Here is a 22331-nt window from a genome sequence, read left to right as displayed (position 1 = left end):
ATCTAATTAGACCTAATTAATTTGTTTCTTGATCTGACTTGATCTAACCGTTCTTTTAATACATCTTCTACAAGATACTCCTTCTCAGATTTTAATATGACGTAAATAGCGTGTTGGATACATTCAAATTGGATTCTCCGCACCGTACAGTCGTAATCACTGGCATGTTTGGTTGGGGAGAGGCGTAATAGCGATAACCCTCCCCTACACTCCGATAAGATCAATACTGTTCTTGGATCCCGCATCAGATCGAGACAACTTGAGCTCATTCAAAAAGGCCGCTGGATACACATTGGAGACCAAAAGAAAATCTGCTGCCGAGGACAGACGCAGACGACGAAAAGAAAGTGTTTCATTCGACCACTGGCGGACAATGGTAATGCTTGTTGTAGATGTGGTAAAATATGTAGGTCAAAGCTGGGGCTGCGTAGCCACTGAAAATACTGAATTCCTCATTAATCTTCGGACTAAAAGACAAGTCTGACTCATATTATTAAATGCTTTTGTGTGATTCTAAATTTTGATTCAATAAAATCCAATTCGTCAGGCGTCTGTTTTTTGCTTAAGAAAGAGGGACCACTTTTTTTTTCCAGCAATGGAATAATAAATGTGACTTTATTTTAGTGTCTTTCTAACTTTCTGCCTTGATGATATTTTACAGTTTGAAAAGTTATTGACCGCCTAGATTAGCTCCGTGCTGATATAGTGTTTCTGTTAACCAATAAACTGCGGTTCTGATATTGTGTTTAGCTTTTGATAACATTCAATAAGTCTAAAGCAGTGTCTCATAATTCTAAAACCATAATTCTAAAGCTGTGTCTAACAAATCGTAAAGCTCTGTCTAATATTTTCTTTGGCTTCAAAACCGACTTTAGCAGAGTAGTGTTGAGCGCCTAAGGCTATAGGTACAGAAGGCACAATTGGTCCACAAAAGAGATTAGACCATAGCTCTCTAGGCAAGCTATAAACATGAAAGTTGCGCTATCAAAAGGTTTTCCAAAAACAAATTCAAAAAAGGCCGTGTACAATTTCATTAGGCTCCAACTAGAACATTTAAAGTTTGCAACTTAGTTCTAGAATGGGTGTGGGAGAAATCAAGTGTTCACAATTTTTACCAAAACAGACAGACAAGCATTTTAAAAATAAAGGACCTCACTTCCTAGAAGAAACCTGGGGAATCCCCTTTCAGCAAACATTGACTTTTGATGAATGAAAACGGCATCTGCTTGTCTGTAACTTTATTTACCAACGCATTCGTATTAATTATTAAAACAGTTGATGGAAATATTGTATCGTCTGCTTCACGAGACATAGGAGGCAGCTACATGGGTTCCCAAGTATAATCTAAATGGCACGTTAAATTGTATTTTCTTTTAAAATATAACACTTTATAGGACCTAATACAAAACATATTTCATAATAACATAACATTATTAAGCTGATCTAAGCTGGATCACAGACTGAAAGATTAAACTATTTAAAGTGTACTGGCTTCTTTTTGATGGACAGGATTCATATCTAGTCATGTAATTTTGATTCAGTGGCTGCCATGTCGTGTCGATAGTTTCGGGTTAGAGCCCTGCCAATTGCCATCTCTTGGCTCAGTGGCGTAGCTAGAGTGGGGGAGTACGGAAGATAATTTGAAAATCCCTCCGGCTTCCACTTGAGGGGAGCTTCGAATTAGTTTTTTTTTTAAATTAACTCTTTCTTTCCATAATTATTTTCCTCATTTTGATAGTATTAATAAATTCACTCATTTGTATTTCACTATCGTGTTATGATTAAACTTCAATAACATTTTTTTTTATCAGAAAAAGTTATATTAGGTATTGGTATTTTTACACAACAGAAATAAACGTTTCTAAATCTAAAATCAAATTAGTTAAATGGGGGTCAAATCAACGTTGGCATCGTCAATTGGGAGAGAAAGAGTCAAATTTTATATATTTTGCAAAAAGGAGGGGCCCCCAAAGAGATCAAGTTTCCAGGGCTTCCAAACGATGGAAAATTTCTAGATACGCCCCTGCTTGCAATCCTGCTGGCGGTCTGGGGTATGATATAATAATCTTCAATACTGAAGAAAGATCTAAAACATGTCAAACAAACCAGCAAACAATGCTTGACTTATAAGAAATTATAACTGACTTATATGAATATTAATTCTTAGTATTCTTATACATTGGGATATGTGGCCGAGATGCTAAGCACGCTTGGGCCTGGGTACCTAGCGACACCTGACTCGAGCAGACTTGTGTTTATTGAACGCCTAAAGGTACAGAAGACCTTTTCACAGGCACTACTGGTCCATAAATGAGATTCAATCATAGCTATCAGAGCAAGAATTAAGCATGAAATTTGCGTTAGATAAAAGCTATTCCAAAATCAAAACAAAACAAAAACTTTTTCATTTCATTCTATGAAAACTCAATTAAAATGGCTAGAATAATCAAAGTAAAATTATGTAGCAACATTAAAAAAAGAGATAGACATAATGTCTTAACTACTTATCAAAAACCTTGCTTCACAAAATATAAATCATGTGAAACTCAACTAATAGTTCAAATAGTAAATTTTTCAAAAGGCTTATTTAATACAGATGTCATTTTATCAGACGAAGTTAATATGTGTCACAGGCCTCGGGCCCCATTGTAACTAAATTTACATACAGCTTGTCAAAGTCATGTTTTGTTTGTTGTAAAATATTTCGGATGTTCCTTCAGAGTTAAAGGGGGAGGGTAGCGAGCAGGGTATAAACCCGAGATCATCGATAAGTCCGAACGACAGCCAGCGCGCATACCGCACGACCAGATGCTAATAAGTTGTTAAGCAGAAAGAGAATAAAGCTACTGACTCTACACATAAGCGAATATATGTCATTCCTTTGTGTAGCCTATTAAACTAATCTAGTTTGTATATAGCTATGTAAACATGAGATACATAAAACAGGTACATCACTATCCAAAACCTGGCTTCATGAAATATAGATCGCCTAAACTCAACTAATAGTTCACATAGGAGATTTTTCAAAAGACCTATTTAAAACAGAAGTCATTTTATCAGACAAGGTTAATATGGATCTTAGCAGTCGGGCCCCAATGTAACAAATTTTGCATACAGCTTGTTTTGTCTATATGTTAAATTGTTTCGGATGTTACTTTAGAGTTAAAGATAATTTATTTCGGGGGACGACGGTGGATGGTAGCGGGCAGAGTATGAACCCGGGAGCATCGATAAATCCGAACGACCAGGTCCTGATACGTTGTTTAATAGGACGAGAAGCAAACTATTTACTCTACACATAAGCTTATGTATATATTTATACTTTGAAGAACATTAACATATATCTACTCTTGCCGTGTGGATGTAAATATGAAAAAAGATAAAACAGTTATACCCATATAAATATAGATAGATGTATAGATTCATCTAATATTCATATAATAAATACAAACTTTGGTATGAAATAATCCAATTAGATTTAGATTGAGAATCTCACCAATTCAATGAAACTGCTTACTGTGTAGTCGTAAGGAAGAAAGGAGTAGTCTTCTCCTGGTTACTCACGACAGAAACTGTTGTTGGATTACAAATCTTTAAAGCGTAGAGTATTTTCCCTTTTATGACAGTAGACAGTAGCAAGTCGGTTGTTCATTTAGTTGTATGCCAATAAAGATCTCAGAGGCGCCCTAAAGATCCAGAAAATAAAAATCCCAGGATTCAAACCTGAGATCTCCAGATCGGAAGCCAAGCACTTTACCACTCATCCACTACGCGACCGAAATTATGAATAAAAACGTGTAAGTTAATTTTGAATACATTTAACTTGTATTACAAATGTATTACAAAAGTACTAATCTATCACAAATGTATTACAAATGCTTATCTTGCGTTACACGTAAAATTGTTTTTAATTATACAAATCTTATACAAATTGTAATTGTATCAATAAGTGGTAAAGAGAAGTTTGAATAAGTTCTCTGGAAGTCGTCTTCTGATTTCTTGTTTAAACTGAAGACCATGGTTTTATACAGGCTGAAATGCAACTTTCCAAAATGCATAGCACCCATGACAAAATGTTAGAAACAGATATACCGAGGTCCATTTCCTTCTATCAATCTATATACTTCAACCTCTCTGCTCTCTGCTCGTGCAATATAAAACACATTCTTTACCAATAGTCGTATTTAGTAGAACTTTCAAGCAAAAGATAAAACCTTTGGCATATATGTAAATAAAAACGTGTTCATGCTTAGCTGAAGTGAAACAAGTTAAAAAAAAAACAAAAAAACAAGAACATCCCCCCCCCCCAATTATTTTTTTCAAAATCTCCAATCTTATACTAAGTGTCATTGTATCAATAAGTTTGAATTCAGTCATGTAATAGAACTAAATGTTGTTTGTTTACGATTGGTGAATGAGGTCCATTACATTTGTTTTTGTTTAGCTCAATTTCGTGCTTTTAGTTCAATCAAAATTGAGACCGAAGAATACGCAATTATAAACAGTCCTGTATATAGGCTTATATCTAAATCAACAAAATACGTTAAATCCATTGGCCTATAGGGCTAGCGTCGATAGCACAAATATGCTTAATCATCATCAGACTAGAAATAAGTCTAATTAGCATGCGGGTTTGACATTTCACCTAAAGGAAGAAACAATGGCTTTCTAACATATGTAGTCTAAACAAATAGATCTAAATATTCGTGAGTTATTCGAGATTCAGTGTAGCGACTTATTAGGGCTAGGCGAATATGCATAGAGCCATAGAGTTCAGATTTACTTGAGATTGGATTTATATTTCGCAATTTTTTCTCGAGGCCACAACTAATCGGAGGTCTCAGGTGGCTGCCTAGTTTGCTTATTCATAAAGCCGGCCCTGTTTGGAGAAACTAACATAACCGAAGCTTCTACCCTCAAAACATCTAACATTCACATATTACTAGACTTTAGTTGCCAACTCCCAAAGTCTAGGTAATAAAGTCAGCAATGATGAAACTATCACAACAGCGTTACTGATAAAAGGCAGGGAGGAATCAAATCCAGACACGAAAACCAAAGACTTACCAGAGAGTACGTCTAATTAGCATGCGTGTTTAGGTTTACACAGGGATGGATTGTATCTTCTCTTCAAAACAAAAGTCTGTAATCTTATAGAGAAATAAGACAACAGCGGTGGTACATGGCGGCTAAAATATTCCTCTGTATAAGAGACACAGACCAACGTCAAAAACGTTATAACAACTTTGTTCTAAGAGAGCAGTCACGTGATTGCGGAAACGTCAAAAAGTGACGTATGATTAGGCTTATAGTGTAGTGTACCAATACTGTACAGTAGCGTCTGTAATATATATAAGATAATAAGATAAGATAAGAAGACGGAAAGAAATGGGAACAAAAGGCTAAACTGACTAAATGCCTCTGCCCCTTGACTTTCTTGCCGTCCATCCACTTTTCCCGGTCAGCCATAGTTCTTAAGAGAGGCCTGTCCATTCTTTTACGTTGTCCAGCCAGCTTTCCTTTGGACGACTTTCGTGCTCCCTCCCCTGGACCTTGATGAATGACTTTTGACAGTGAGTCATGTCTTACACTTTGATCAGGTCAAGTCAGCTTTCCTCTCTTCACAGTATTGAGGAATTCTTCCTTTTTGCAAGTACCAATAACAGTACATAATTACACCCCCCCCCCCCCCAAAAAAAAAAAAAAAAAAAAAGAATTAATCAAAAGAAAACTATTTTTTATGGGAATAGGAAATTTCATTTTCTAGTTTCATGGGACACTTTTGGCCGAGCACCTTTGGTCTGAATAGTGGGACTTCATAGTGTAACGGATGCATGTGCATATCAAATGTAGCTGAAGTATTTCTAGAAGATGCTTAATTAGATTAAGTGCGTGAGTACCTTGTTTGATGTATTTCTATCGCGAGTTCTTGAAATCATGCATACCGTCACAAATATAGATAAGGTACTAAACAGGAACACAGACTCGATGACCAAGTTGACTCAAGGTGAACTTCAAACAAACGTTTAATACAGAATGGGCCACAGTCTAGTCTGTCACTAATAAACGATGTTATCCCCTCAAGAGTCTAGCAGTAACTGATTAATTAAAAGTCTATTCTAATCTCTAACCCAAAGTCTATGTCGTCACTATAAAATGTATGTTCACCGTCAGTCTAATAAAGTGAGCAACCCAACTAACTAAACTAGCTATCTAACAATAGTCTATCTATTAGGTTCTTATCTTTAGAATGATTTAACCATTTCATGTCTGACTCACTATAAACTCTTAATTATAATTGTAACTTTATTTTACTATACCTTTATTTAAAAAGCTCCAAACTCTTGTTAGAATATTTATAGATGTTGATTTGTGGGTTGGTGACTAAGTGGTAAAGCGCTTGGCTTCTAAAGCAATGGTGTTTAATCTGCGATTTTTAACTCCTGACATTAGTTTGGGAAAAGTAAAGACGGTTTGTCGTTGTGCTGGTCACATGACATCCTTGTTAACCGTGGCCACAGAAAAAGATGGCCTTTACATCATCTGCCCTATAGATCGTAAGTTCTTAAATGGTAACTTTGAGTGCACCCAAATCTAAAAGGTTCTTGATTACGTTTGGTCGTTGTGTTGACAATAAGATCCTCTCGTGAACAGTCATGCATCGAAACAGATGAGCTTTACATTATCTCCCTCCCCCCATAAATTACAGAAGTTTAAATTTTAAAGACCAAATAGTTGTCTATTAATTCAGTTTAAAAAAGATTTGTGTCCTACAGGCTTTAATGAAGCTTTTCTCAAAATTGGGAGGGGGCTGTTGGCTCCTACTTCTTCCTAAATATATTGAGACGTCTTGCCAAACGGCAAGGTCTCGACAACCTTAGGCCGTTCAATGTAGTTTTTTGAAAGAAAAAAATTATTTTCTTTGTAGTTATAAGTCCTGGTATGAATTGTTAGACACTTAGCTATTATATAGACGCACCTTGACGGACTTGAACGCGACATTGAGTGACGTCAAGACAATGGGTTTTCGTTTATATATGTTATTATTTATCAGTTGGTGTTAGGATTTCAAGGTGACTACATTACATTACGGACAGAGACTCGATATTGAAATCTTTGGACATAAAACTTGTCACACATTACAAATTTTGATAATAGAAAACTATCTCTTGTACTCCGTATCTAACAGTGAAATGTAAAATGAATGCATTTCAGAGGGAAACTGTCCTCAGACATTATCAACACCAACAGAACTACGACCTACATCCACAGGAACTTCAACAGTGGGGGGATTGGGTTCAGCATCACTTACAAACTCAACAACCCAACAATCTACATTATTATCCAGCAGTGACATTGGACTCTAACATGTGGCAGTGTATCTTATATTCTGCTGGTTTATCTTAGTTAGATTTGTGCAATGTTGTATAAGAGGTAAATAACAAAACAAAACAAAAAGAAAACAAAAACAAAACGATGTCGTGTCCATCATATACCAACAAATGTCAGTGAAATCAATAAGGTGATACAAACACATACTATTTACAACTGAAAGGTGTAAAATCTAAATAAATAGTAATACGTGAAACTATCAGAATTGTATTGTTTTGGTAACTTCATTATTTAACTCTTTCTCTAATATTAACGATACCATTGTTTATTTCACCCACATTAAATGAAATTAAATTTTCGGTTTATAAACGTGTGTTTGTGTTATATAAAAAGAGCAGACATTCTCCTATAATTGTATACCAAAATCAACGTTTTCTGATTACACACAAAAATGATATTGAAGTTTAATCATAACAGGGTAGAATGTACAATTGTAAAAAAGTAACACTTCTGTCAGAACATGGAAAATAATTACGGAGACAAAGAGTTAATTATCTAATGAGAAGCAATATTTTTATGTGAACTTAACATATTTCAAGTGAATTTATATGTATGCACACTTTTTTTGCTATCCTGAATATTTATGATAAATACATATGATGCAACTATCGGAGCTGAGACTTTGATATGACAATGTTATTCAAATTTAAATTACCAGTTATAGTTTTATTATTGTTATACCCTAAACAAATAATTTTTTAAAAAATTCAGGGCAGTAGGAACAGGGCACACAAAGAATAAAAGACACATGAGGACTTGTGAGGATATAATTCATGCGAACTCTTATGTTATTCCATAAAAATTATTTTTAAATTAATAAAAAAATAATTACCCCCTTATTTAAGGGATTACATTCTAGACTTTTTAAAGAAATGTGTACACTTTTGAGTAAGTGTTACAGATTGTCCTGAAACAATATTTGAAAATATTTGAAAAGAAATGTCAAGTGCTAGTGTACATCAGTGATTCCCAAACTGTCTTCCGTTGAACCCTAGTCTTCCGCGAGGCCCGAAAAGGTGTTCCACAAAATGCTTGCCACAATTAATCCCCCACTAAAAAAACTAAGTAAATTTTTCCGCTAAATACTCAAAATGTTAAGGAAAATGTTTGGAAATCACTGGTGTGGATTCTGAAATGTTTTAAAACACTATAATAAGGTTAGTTCTTTTAGTCTTTCTCAGCATCGACTCACGAAGTTTGTCAGTGTCTGGGTTTAGAATCAAGAGAGCGGATTAGGTTTCAGTGTAGTATAACTCAAAACAAAGTTAAATTATGGCTTTACAAACGGTGTAAGAGCAAAATTTTGCATATTTACTTTAAAAACAGGAAGCGCGGTGGTTGAGTGGTAAAAAGCTTGGCATCGGAACCGGGGGTCTAGGGTTCGAAGACTGGGGATTTTTACTTTCTGAATCTTTAGGTCTGAATCCTCTCAGCTCAAATGGGTACCTGACATTAGTTAGTGAAAATAAAGGCTGTTGGTCGTTGTGCTGGACACATGACATCCTAGTTAACAACGGGCCACAGAAACAGATGACCTCTACATCATCTGCCTCATAGATTACAAGGTCTGACAGGGGAACTTTAGTTTTTTGTTTTGTTTTACTTTAAAAAAACACAAGTTTTTAGATTAAAAGAAGCCTACAAGTAGAAAATTATAATGTACTAACGTTTTGAGCTACTTTAGTATAGAGCAGAATTTCTCAACCTGTTTGTGGCGACCCCCATGGGGTCGATTTACCATTTGCCAGGTGTCACCTAAGACCATCGAAAATATGGATTAGTATTGTCTACTCTTCTATTGCTGTATGTGTGTGCGTGGGGGGGGGGGTTCGCGGCAGAGTGGAGGATTGTAAAAAGGGTCGCCGAGTTTAAAAGGTTGAGAACCGCTGGTATAGAGCAAGTTTCATGTTTAGTGCATGCTCCGAGCGATATTGTACAATCTCTTTTGTGGACCAGTTTGGAGGTGTATCTGGGAAAAGGTTTCAATGATGCCTTTAAGCGCTCCACCAACACAACTTAGCAAGAGTAGAGATTAGAACTCCAGCGCTTGCGGATTTAGCCACTGGGCCACACATTCCTCATTATCATCTGTCCCTTAGGAAATGCTGTGACTGTTTGCGTCACCAAATCCTTCCAATTTTTCCAAGTCAGCAGCTGTTCTTAGTAGTATATAAAGACAGAAACTGGTCCATTTTTTTCTGTTCTCCAGCCATCTTTCCTTTGGACGGCCCTTTCTTCGTGCTTCCTCCACAGTACCTTGAACAAGGACTTTTGATAGCCACCCATGTCTTACACAGTACCTTGAACAAGGACTTTTGATAGCCATCCATGTCTTACACTGTACCTTGAACAAGGACTTTTGATAGCCACCCATGTCTTACACAGTACCTTGAACAAGGACTTTTGATAGCCACCCATGTCTTACACAGTACCTTGAACAAGGACTTTTGATAGCGAGCCATGTCTTACACTGTACCTTGAACAAGGACTTTTGATAGTGAGCCATGTCTTACACAGTACCTTGAACAAGGACTTTTGATAGCCACCCATGTCTTACACTGTACCTTGAACAAGGACTTTTGATAGCCATCCATGTCTTCCACAGTACCTTGAACAAGGACTTTTGATAGCCATCCATGTCTTCCACAGTACCTTGAACAAGGACTTTTGATAGTGAGCCATGTCTTACACAGTACCTTGAACAAGGACTTTTGATAGCCACCCATGTCTTACACTGTACCTTGAACAAGGACTTTTGATAGCCACCCATGTCTTACACTGTACCTTGAACAAGGACTTTTGATAGCCACCCATGTCTTACACTGTACCTTGAACAAGGACTTTTGATAGTGAGCCATGTCTTACACAGTACCTTGAACAAGGACTTTTGATAGCCATCCATGTCTTACACTGTACCTTGAACAAGGACTTTTGATAGCCATCCATGTCTTCCACAGTACCTTGAACAAGGACTTTTGATAGCCATCCATGTCTTCCACAGTACCTTGAACAAGGACTTTTGATGGTGAGCCATGTCTTACACTGTACCTTGAACAAGGACTTTTGATGGTGAGCCATGTCTTACACAGTACCTTGAACAAGGACTTTTGATAGCCATCCATGTCTTACACTGTACCTTGAACAAGGACTTTTGATAGCCATCCATGTCTTCCACAGTACCTTGAACAAGGACTTTTGATAGCCATCCATGTCTTCCACAGTACCTTGAACAAGGACTTTTGATGGTGAGCCATGTCTTACACTGTACCTTGAACAAGGACTTTTGATGGTGAGCCATGTCTTACACTGTACCTTGAACAAGGACTTTTGATGGTGAGCCATGTCTTACACTATGACATTAAAAGGACAAGAAGACAAGACAAAGTTTTATGAAACTAAAATAAACAATACAGTTCACTACAACACAGACATAGACAGACACACAGAGACATAGACAGACACACTCAGACATAGAAAGACACACACAGACAAGGACCAACACACACAGATAGTAATCGAGCTTGGCTGACCAGTAGGCTACAAATCAGTTCACAACGCACAGTATTAAGCATAAACACACAAAATTAAACATAAACACACAACATTAAACATAAACACACAACATTAAACATAAACACACAACATTAAACATAAGCACACAACATTAAACATAAACACACAACATTAAACATACATTTCCTAAATATAAAACGTAAATACGCAACACTTTTTTAACATGACAGACATACTACCTAAGACTAATTGCAGCCTTCCTCCCCCCCCCTATGTAAGCTGCTAACATTATTCTCGAGGTACTAACTATCGATGCAGACGCTTATATTAAAAATGATGTAAGTTCCATTTAGAACATTGCAAGTGGTCATATTCGTATTCTATGTTAATTGTTGTCAGCTAGCTATGGTTCCAGTCTTTTTCTTTGTGTATGTGGACATGTTGAAGATGGGATCTCTTGGAGGAGGTATCCGCGTTACCTTTGGAGGCTTGAGTTACCTTTGGAGGCTAGGAAAACACATTTCAGCTCGAGTCCTAATACGTAGTCTAGCTCCCTAAATAGATAGTCAAGTAGTTTATGTGAGACAAATCATCATAGTAGGATTGTACGTCAGACCTGTGACGTGACAGCGAGCTATTATTCCTTCCAAGACCACGTGACAGGCCTACTATGACTAATGGTCTTGATTTATGACACTAATTCATACCAGAGAAGAAAACGTAACTCTGCTTAACACTAATGTGAAAGAATTAAAGGGTTACTCACCTTTGATCCTTTGCCAATAGTTTCATAAACTAGTATATCTTGGCTTTTTATTTATCGTTCTTAACGTTTGAACACTTCAATATAAAAACAGAGACCACAACTAGGAACACACCTCTGTTAGCGACATAATCTTTGACAATGAATGAGAAGGATAATTTATTTATATCAAGAATGTTATAACTGCTACGATTAACCACATCGAATCATGGCCATAATAAGGCCATAAGCAGAGCAGGCCTTAGGTAATTGGAGGACTTAGCGAAGTGAATTGGTTGGCTCCAGATAAACTACAAAAAGTCAACATAAACACCATAGAAATAGCATAACGCAAATTTGAACTGTTTGATGAAAACAGTCAATGCTGACGAGTAACGAAATTGAATAAAACAATCTCTTTGTATTCTCCGCTTTTCGTTTGCAATGTGCTAGTCTCGATATCACGTTTTTAAACCTTTGCCCAATAGGAAGCAACAAGGTTCTAGCATTGGTAGTTTAATAAATAGATTGTAATGTTCACCAATAAACCATGAGTTATACCTGCTAGAGGTCTAGGCTAGTTTGACTTAGAACCTTTCTATGTTTACAATTTGTTCCTGGTTTCGCATTTTTGTTTTAGAAAAAAATTGTTGCTATGCGAGGCCCCCACCTATTGAAGGGCGTCGGCGGATGCCTTGTTTACCTATGCCTAAGGCCGGCCCTGACTAAGGTATGTAAAAAAAGTTCCTCTTGTAATGAAAATCAGGCTATTTAATTCTTTACTTTTTCTTCAAGACAATATTCCGGCGCCGCTATGGCCTTAAGCTATAACTTATATTGTCCATAGCTTATGTCGCGTATAGCTTTTGTTGCCTATAGCTTATTTTGCCTATAGCGAATGTTGTCCATAGCTTATGTTGCCTATAACTTATGTTGTCCATTGCTCATTTTGACTATAGCTTATGTTGCCTATAACTTATGTTGTCCATATCTTATGTTGCCTATAGCTTATGTTGTCCATAACTTATGTTGTCCATAGCTTATGTTGTCCATAGCTTATGTTGCCTATAGCTTATGTTGTCCATAGCTTTTGTTGTCCATAGCTTATGTTGTCCATAGCTTATGTTGTCCATAGATTATGTTGTCCATAGCTTATGTTGCCTATATCTTATGTTGTCCATATCTTATGTTGTCCATAGCTTATGTTGCCTATAGCTTATGTTGTCCATAGCTTATGTTGCCTATAGCTTATATTGTCCATAGCTTATGTTGCCTATATCTTATGTTGTCCATAGCTTATGTTGTCCATAGCTTATGTTGCATCTAGCTTATGTTGTCCATAGCTTATGTTGTCCATAGCTTATGCTGTCCATAGCTTATGTTGCCTAAAGCTTATGTTGCCCATATCTTATGTTCCCCATAGTTTATGTTGCCTTTTGGTAAATCCAGCACTGTTAGTCACTATTTTGAGTATTAGAAGAGGAGAGAAATGAACATGCAAATAATTTTCTGTGGAACTTATTTAAGTCTCAAAGGAAATAACACTTGAAACATTCATTCATCGTTCCTAGAAATACTACAACAAATACTACTCATAATAATAATCTTCATTATAAATGAGTAAATTGGACTCAACATTTGCACATTTAAAAAATACATAGAACTTCCCTGAAAAAATAACACACAGTGGCTCTTATTATTACAGATATTTGTATTTTTGACTCCACGGGGGTGTTCTGTTATGAAGTGTGTGTGTGTCTGTATGTGTGTTTCAATTGGCTGTCTAGATAGTTGTGAATAATTTGTTTTTCTTGACTGAATTGATTCTAATGTATCCTGGAGAAAGTCCATCGCTGTGGCTGCTTCATTTGAAAAACTACAAGTTAAGTGACATAAAGATTTGTAATTGAATCAGCTAAAAATGTTCTAAATTTAAACAGGCCTAAAAAATGTGGATGAAGAAATATAATATTTCAACGATATTCGATTTGTACTCGATTTGTGTCATTACAGTGAGACACAAAGGAGCTTCTCTGGCGGGCAGAGTGAGAATATCTTGATTTCTCGACAGAGAAAGAAATGAGTTTACTTCCCATTCTCAGGTCATGGGGCTATTCTATGCTTCAGTTTAAATTATGTTTTTAATGCATGGGTGCTTGTCCTCTTTTCTGTATATCTTAACTAAGACCCTCTTCACAATTTGATCACTAATACGCCTATGTCTTATACGTCTAATATAAAAAGAAGTAATAAATCTCTAGGCTTACATAAATGTAACATTTATTCGTTCAGCTGTTTGTATTAACCAATTAAAACATAAAAGGGAGATAAGAGCAAAATATTTTTTCTAGGTCTTTTCGGAAAATATGGCCATTCGAAATTTATAAGCATGTTTGGTCTATTAAGCAGAAATCAAAAAAATAGTAATGGTATAGGCCAGGGTTTGAAAACCTTTTTTTTTCTCAATAACATATATATTTTGTTCTTTTCTGGTTCAGATGCACGACACTAGCTAACCTATGGTCGTTTTGACATATTCGGTCAGGTATACATATGAAGTATAATCATTTGAGAAATCGAGATCAATGTAGGCTATGACAGTGTGGGCGAATGTAGCGGTTGTATATTGAGAAAAACACCCCCTAGGAATATTATATTTTAGTGGGTAGAAATCTTCAGTTAATATACATTACGAGCAGGAAAGCTTTTTTATCGTATTAAATTTGGGATATACGATCATTGAAACCTTAGATTGAGGGAAACATCTACTGGCTTGTTAAACCAAACTTTTGACTTTAGTTAGGGAAAATAAAGGCGGTTGGTCATTGTGCTGGCCACATGACACACTCGTTAACCGCAGACCACAAACAGATGACCTTTACTTACATCATCTGCCGCATGGTCTGAGAGGGGAGCTAACTTTCAGTTCATTAATAGCCTCATAGCTCAAGTCTCCGCCGTGTAAAAACTTAGTTGCGATGGCCTTCTAAACTTCTTCGTAATCTCTGACCTGACACAATTGTTCAGCTTGCTATCCACCTGCCACAATATTTATTGATCCGTCAGTGTTTGTACACCACGTCACTCCAGTATAGGAACAAGAAATGTAATTTTCTGGCTCTATTTTAATGCCAAGTATTTTAGCACGCAAGTCAACCTTTAGATAATTACTTCCCCTGAGCTCGGTCACTGTGTGTTCTTGAACTTGGCTCTGCTATACGTCTGGTACAATCATGTGATCTAGCAATCTTAGTTAATATGCGCAAAAGGTACTTCAAAACAAAAAAAATAAATCCACTAGATTAAAATAACGAAACCTTTTAAATAAAAAAAATGGTTTTAATTAATTCCATATTTATCATGTTTCTTTTACATTATTGTAGTCTATACGGACCAGACTTCTTTAATTCAGCAACTAGACCCCTATAGATATGTTTTATGTGACTATAGTGAAGATAATCAGATGAAACTATATACTACAGTTTGAGCATGTTTATGTTGCTAGTGCCTGTGTGAAAAAATAGTCATTTCAGATTTTTCGTTTTTCTTCTGTCATGCCTTTTGTTATGCATGTGTGCTTTCTATAGAGTCTACCAAATACTTTATCTTTGTTTTTTTCGGTTCACTAATGGTTCTCCTAGGACTATTGTGTGTGTGTGTGTGTGTGTGCGTTGGATCACTTCCTCTTGAATATATAGCTAATAATCATCAAATAAGAGTCATATTGAGTGGGGGTAGAGAAAGGGCACTATGCCCCTAGCGTCACCTACTGGGAGGGGGGAGGCAGCCTCACACAGAGATGCGCCAAAACATAAAATTATTGTAGATATACCAGTTAGGTAATAAATTTCTTTGTTGTTTGTTTTCTATTATCATGAAACACTTTTTATTTATAATATTTCTATGTAATATTCATGGACGATGGGTTTGGGGGGGGGGGGGCGCCATTAAACTTTCTTGCGCCGATTGCTTACTAGGCCTCTGCATCCAATGTGTATGTGTGTTATGGATTACCTCCCCTTGCACAGATAGTTACTAATCATCTAATGCAGGGTTGGGCAACCTTTTCGTATGTAGGGCCACATTAAAAAAAAATGAGAATATTCAAAATATAAATTGAAATTAAAAATACAACTTTACAAAAAATACGCTATCTAATTGTATAATTTCTTATAACTTTCAACTCATGTTCGTATTGTATTAAACTTTTAATTTTCTTTTTTTTTCACACTTCTCTTTCAGGTTATAATTTACATGAAGTTATTTTCTCTGGACCTTAATAAGCTTCTGTGCAAAATAATGAGCTAATGATATTGAAAAACTGGTTCTTGACATCTTAAAATTTGCTTTTATTGATTCCGATATTAAGGAATCTAAACAAGTCTTGTTCTTTTAACCATTTCAGTAGAAATAGTTTCACCTTTTTAGCAAAGGAAAATGACTAAATCTGTTTTTACTTGCTTGCCTGAAGAAATTTGAAAGCTTGTTTAAAAAGATGAAACATGCACTTAAATTTCATGTACGAACAACTAATTGCAAAGGTAGCCAAGAAAAACATAAAATCTATCTCCCACTCTTTATTAGAAATATTAGTAACAAAGTCACAGTCAATGTCCTTCACGAAACATCAACAAGAAGATATCAATTTAAATACTAGGGGGCGCTACACAGTTGGTAAACTTTGTTTGATGAAAAACAGAAAAAAATCGGAAATTCCTTGAATTACTTTTTATTCTATGTCCGTGTTTCAATAAATAGAATTCAAGAAGTTGTCAGTAAAACGCAGAGATTTTATAAAGTAAGTCATTCTATTTCAAAGTCATTGCTTCATTGAATTTTTTTTATTTATATAAGGTTTCTCTTAAATACAAATAAGTAGAATTGTGAACCGTAGAACAAATTTAGGTTTGCATGGATGTTGTATAGATTTAGATCTAAATCTTGGCAAATCATTTTTTTTATGATAAAAAAATCTAAAGTGTAAATGATGTTAAAAAAAGCATCTGTTTCTTTGGCCAACAGTTAGCAGGGAGTCTTGTGGCCAGTATAACGACCCGTACCCATCGGAGTTTTAAAATTCAAAATACTAGTCTTCATTGGGATTCGAACCCAGGACCCAAGGTTTGGAAGCCAAGCACTTCACCTCTCAGCTGCCTTGACCGAAAACATAGAGACGGTAGATAACTTTTGATTTACAAGTTGGGCATTTGTGTGGTTATAATGCAAGTATATGTTTATATCTGCATGTGAAATTTATAATTGAATGTATAGCGCCAATCATGTGGTAAAGGAAAAACTAAACTTATCAGATAGTGATATCTAATATAGTGTGTACACATATTTTTTGTGACTCTATGACTAATGGATTTTCTTGCTAAATATAGATTACATAGGAAATCGGAAATTCCAAATATGACTTCTAAATTATAAATAGACACTAAAGTTTGGTAGATTCTTTCGTCGTTTGCAAATTTAGTTAGTCGAATTCCGCCGACAAATATCCAGAAATAAACTTTAAAAAATACTATCCTGTGAACAAGAAAAAAAGTAAAACAAGGTCTACAAAGTACTCATATTTTGTACATAATTTACTGAAATGGAAGACAAAAAAAGCCTATTTGCGTAGCAAAGGGGGACAAAGTTTTAGTTATCTGCCCTTGTATGTTTGGTGAAGACATTTCTTAGAAACACTTTTTATTTATTTTTAGAACTCGTCAAAGATGTCCTGCAAGAAAAAAACTCAAACTGATAGAAAAGTATCTACAAAGATAATAACAGAAAAAGTAAGTCTGTATTTGTTTAAATTAACTAAAAAATGTTTTCTTATTTAGGCTTTTATTTTTATAAAATTAAGCAAAAATCTAATACCCAAACAAAAGAGAAAGAAGCAATGACGCCATTATAGAGCGTCCTTAGAAACAGCTCACCATTATAGTGAAAAATAAATCACAAAACACACACACTACACACCTAGCAAATAAGCAATCCATAAGTGCCTGACACCCGCTCCCCTCTCCCGTCGTCCTGCGTGAGGTTTTAACTAGGAAATAGAATATCAAACATGTACAAACAACTTTTTTTTCATCTCATACATTTTTCTTCACTTCACGCTCAACCTTGACATGCCAGGTAGGGTATTAATGAAAAATTAAATATTAATTGCCATTTATACAATCATCAATACATTTTGTTTCTCTTTAACGAAGCTAGACCGTCCATGGAAGTGCCTGAGAATGATAATTCCTCCTTTTCTAATATAATAACAATAATGATACTAATAAAGACAATAACAATGTAGAATTTAAATTGTAATTTTAAAGTGCAGAAAAATCTGGTTTGACATAAATGCGACTACTTTTGAATTGATATTTAATTCAATTATTAGAAATTAAAACTACCAGTCTTAATAGATCTATTATATCTATACAACTTTAATGGTGTTTGTAAAACATAGTGAGTATCAGTAATACCTGATCATATTTTTGTATGTTTTAAAATCTAAACAACACCTAGTTTGATACTTTTTGTCAAATGACTATTGTTTTCGTCGTATGTTATAGAGATTTCAATTGTAAGCGTAAATAACTGTGTCGATTACGATTAACGAATACTGCAGCCGATAAATCCTTTCTTCTTTCTTTTCTAGATTAGCTTGTGTAGAGTTTAGATCTATAATTAGATTAGACTTAATTAACCTTTACGTTTATAGATCTATAAATGACTAGATTCAGTAGTAAATATTGTAAACATATACATTTAGATCTATATCTAAATTAAATTAGACTTCGATTTAATATCTAATAGAATCTAGTTCAAATTTGCTATAATAAATCTAGAGTAGATCTAGATGTCTCATATTAAATCTAATCAATTTATAGATGATCTTATGATAGATATAGATTTAGATAATATTCTACTAGATTTAGATCCATAATCAGTATAGGCCTATAAATAGATCTATCTAGTGTACTATTTAAATAACTTTAGCTAGAACTGTAAATTTAAATCTAAAAGTTAGACTCTTGTGTAGATCTATATAAACTACCATAACTAATTAGATCTTAGGTAATGTAGAAAATATATATCCACATCTAAATTTACATTAGCTTCTAGTCTAGATCTATTAATAATTTAATTCATACTAGATCTAATCTATTGATCTATACATCTTTAGACATTAGATATAGGCCTACTTAGATTTAAATAAAGGTCAATGCATCTATATAAATTCTAAAATTCTAGATCTAATAGATAAGCAAAAAGTAGTCCTACAAGATCTATAGACTAATTCTAAAATTGTAAATATCTTTGTTTAAAAAAAATAATTGAAATCAAGTAGATAGGATCTAAAATGTACTCTTTAAAATGTAAATGTAGTTACAGACATTTTTCTAATTGGAAAAATTTAAGCAAGGATGGACCAGGCATGATTCAAACTCAAGACTATTGAGAGACAAATATTATTGCATATCACACTACCAGGCTGCCAGATCTAGATAAAAATACTCCAATTTTTGTAATAAGGATACTATTGTCTTATTCAAAATAATATACATTAGAAATCATAGACTAATGTATTTTTTTTATTTGTGTTTTTTTTATACTTTTGTTATTTGACTGTTATTTTTCTTTCTTTTATTACTACTTTTCATTGTTATTATTTTGTTTTCTATCTTAAGGAATTTGTCATTTAGATTTAGAATCTAGATCTAGTACTCCAAAAGTAGTTAAATTGAAATCTACACTACTGATTCCTGATGAATTATTATTTTTTTACATTTCAGTATAAAGTATTTCACATGTATTACATTCAATCTAAGTGCAAAAAAAATGCAATTAATCTTAGTTTAAACAATTTATAAAACAACAAAATATTTTTTTAAAAGCAAAAAGATAAAAAAATTATTTTTTTTTTTAAATATTTCATTGATGTAAATGTGTTTATACATAAAGAAATAAATAAAAGCAACTTTATGTACATATTTTGTTCTAATTTCCAGAACAGTACAGACCTTTGTGTTCCTCAAGACACCTGTGGACTTAATGGTATGAAATCAGAGTGAAACAATAACTAAGTTTAAAACTAGTCTAATGGTTTTATTTTATTATCAAATTATTTCCCTAGAATTTAGCTCAATAATAAGTAGCATGTCAAATTCAAGTTGTTGCAATGTAAGGTCTATGTTCAGCTTCTAGAACTATATTTTAAATATTTAATTTCTTCTCTATGTAAAAATTCAAAATTTTCAAAATATTTTTTGTTGTTTCAGAAAAAAAAAAAAAAAAAAAAATTAGACTGACTGACACATGTATTTTAATTATTTCAGTTTGTCTAAAGGATCAGACTGACCTAGCAGACTTATCCACTCTTGGGGATGAGAACCAAGATACAGGTAAACTTTTGGTTTGTAAATGTTTAGATAGAGAAAGGTTTTTGTATAAGTCTATTTTCTAATAATAATAAAAGAAAAGAATATATAAAATATTTATTTGACTATCATCCTTTCAGATTCTCATCATTTCACCAGTGACCAGTCCAAAGTCCAGTCAGATGAGGTTGAAGGTCCACTACTTGGTAACTTTTGAGTTTCATTTTTAGTGTATAAACTCTAGAAATCAACACATGAGTTAGACTTGATCTATTTATAGATATCTCTTGATAGACTCAATACCGTACATTGTGTTGTAAACATTGGATGAAGTTTATTTCCTTGTTCTCCAGGTGATCATGAAACTCAGGAGTCAGAAGGTGGAGAAGCTGATCTACACAAATATCTTGTGGGCTGTAAGAAGAATCCAGGTCATAGACAGTTTATACCTGTTGATACATTCAACTTGAAACATTTACCTGAAGGTTTTCAAGACAAAGATTTGTATGAATGCATCAAAGTTATAGCTGACCTCAAAGCTAGAGTTAGTGTGGATATGTCAAGTCCAGACAGACCAGAGTTTTATCCAAAGACAACTCGACCATATCCATTTTATAACATGAGTGAGAGAAGAAACTTGAGGACAGGAAGTGGAAGAGTGTGGTTTGTAAACAAGTTTTAAGATGGAGTCAGACAAGATGGACGTTATGGAGGTTCTGCATACACAAAGTGTTGGTGTAGAAAATGTGAAGGTTCAAACTCACCCAGCAATGTGTGGTGGGAGTTTAATGTCTTACAAATGTCTAACAAATGTAATAAAATGTATTACAAATGTATTACAAATGTATTACAAATGTATTACCAATGTATTACAAATGTTTTACAAATGTCTTACAAATGTCTTACAAATGTCTTACAAATGTATTACAAATGTCTTACAAATGTCTTACAAATGTCTTACAAATGTCTTACAAATGTAATAAAATGTATTACAAGTGTATTACAAATGTATTACAAATGTATTACCAATGTATTACATTTATTCTTGAAAAGATAAGATACTTCACAGATTTAGATTAAGACTTTGAGTAACGCCGCCGAAAAAAACATCTATTCGAAAAATAATATTTTTTAAAAAAGAAAGCTCATTTGTAAGTGATACATTTTGTTCAATAGGCATGTTTGTAATTTGGTTTGTTACAGAACTATAACTCAAAGCTCTAAACAAACATTTTGGAAGTGGGAGGAGAAATTAAGTGAACCAATTAGATTTTACATTTTTTGCATTTTTAGTATTCAAGCAAAAATTGTGAGTTATTGTCCTAATTTCTTTTTTTTTTTACAACAGAAAAATATCAGTTTGAGTAATTGTTGGAAAGATGACTAGGAAAATAATATTTGGGTTCAGAACTCATCTCAATTGTTACTCTTATTATAAGAAATTTCGTATGAATTCTAAATTTTCCAAAACAAAGTCTTTCTTAAAATAACTCAAAGTCGTATACACTGACGTAAACTCTGTGACCACATTTGACTTTTCTGTTTTAAAACGTCATATTTTCATCTGGAAAGAGGAGAGAACGGTAGAGTGAAAACGTTAATCCTCGTTCCTTTTTATAATTTCTGCTAATGACTGCATTTGGCATTAAAGAATAGGGGGTGGGGCGACTCGATAAAAGAATTCAATTTTAGCATATATAAATTATATTAGTGACACTTTTTTTTTATTTTGTAATTTCTTAACTAAAATACAAAAAGAAAAAAGTATTGGTTTGTCCGATGGTCGGGCGATCGCATGTAAGGCCCCTCCCACCTGGAAAAACCCTTTTTCCTTTTATATTTACTTATGATAACATTTGAGATCAGATAGTGTGTCCGACATTATATACAAATGGATTAAAACATCAATATATAACTTCTTTTATATAGATATTCAACTAATTTTGTTCAAAAACTATGACTTCTCCATTAAAATAGGACCGCCCCCACTCAGAGGGCTAGAGTGGGGAGGGCAGCAGAAGCAATCGCCCCCCTCCACCTCACCGAATCGGCTAAGATATCAGAAGTATAGCAATATAATATAAAAATTATATTGTAATTCAACTAATTTTGTTCACAAACTATGATTTCTAATTAAAAGTAGGACCGCCCCCCCACTCAAAGGGTTTAGGTGGGAAGGGCAGTAGATGCATTCGCCCCCCCTACCCAATCGGCTAACAGGGGAACGGCATAATATAAAGATTGGTTAAAATACCAATAACAAGTTTTAATTATATCGATATTTAATTGATTCCGTTGACAAGCTGTGAATTGTA

At 34.3% G+C, this 22331-nt stretch overlaps 1 protein-coding gene across 1 annotated transcript; it reads left to right on the top strand.

The window, feature by feature from the left end:
• Positions 1 to 16332: 16332 nt before the first annotated feature.
• LOC106068761 (uncharacterized) lies at positions 16333 to 21940 on the top strand. The gene is made up of 6 exons (XM_056010155.1): positions 16333 to 16445; positions 17356 to 17430; positions 19648 to 19693; positions 19975 to 20040; positions 20157 to 20222; positions 20370 to 21940. The coding sequence occupies exons 2-6, from the start codon at positions 17368 to 17370 to the stop codon at positions 20696 to 20698; spliced, it is 570 nt and encodes a 189-aa protein (XP_055866130.1). The 5' UTR covers positions 16333 to 16445; positions 17356 to 17367; the 3' UTR covers positions 20699 to 21940.
• The last annotated feature ends 391 nt before the right edge of the window (positions 21941 to 22331 follow it).

This window comes from Biomphalaria glabrata, chromosome 14 (genome assembly GCF_947242115.1).
Source record: "Biomphalaria glabrata chromosome 14, xgBioGlab47.1, whole genome shotgun sequence".
Lineage (NCBI taxonomy): Eukaryota > Metazoa > Mollusca > Gastropoda > Planorbidae > Biomphalaria > Biomphalaria glabrata.
The sequence above is the reverse complement of the archived record's forward strand: the minus strand, read 5'-3'. Positions and strand labels throughout refer to the sequence as shown.

What these genes read in the sequence shown, in the direction of transcription:
- LOC106068761 (XM_056010155.1), top strand. Translation starts at nt 17,368, where the DNA reads ATGTCCTGCAAGAAAAAAACTCAAACTGATAGAAAAGTATCTACAAAG. An exon ending in GGATGAGAACCAAGATACAG is followed by an intron (nt 20,041 to 20,156) that starts GTAAACTTTTGG and finishes TCATCCTTTCAG; the next exon opens with ATTCTCATCATTTCACCAGT. An exon ending in GGTTGAAGGTCCACTACTTG is followed by an intron (nt 20,223 to 20,369) that starts GTAACTTTTGAG and finishes CTTGTTCTCCAG; the next exon opens with GTGATCATGAAACTCAGGAG.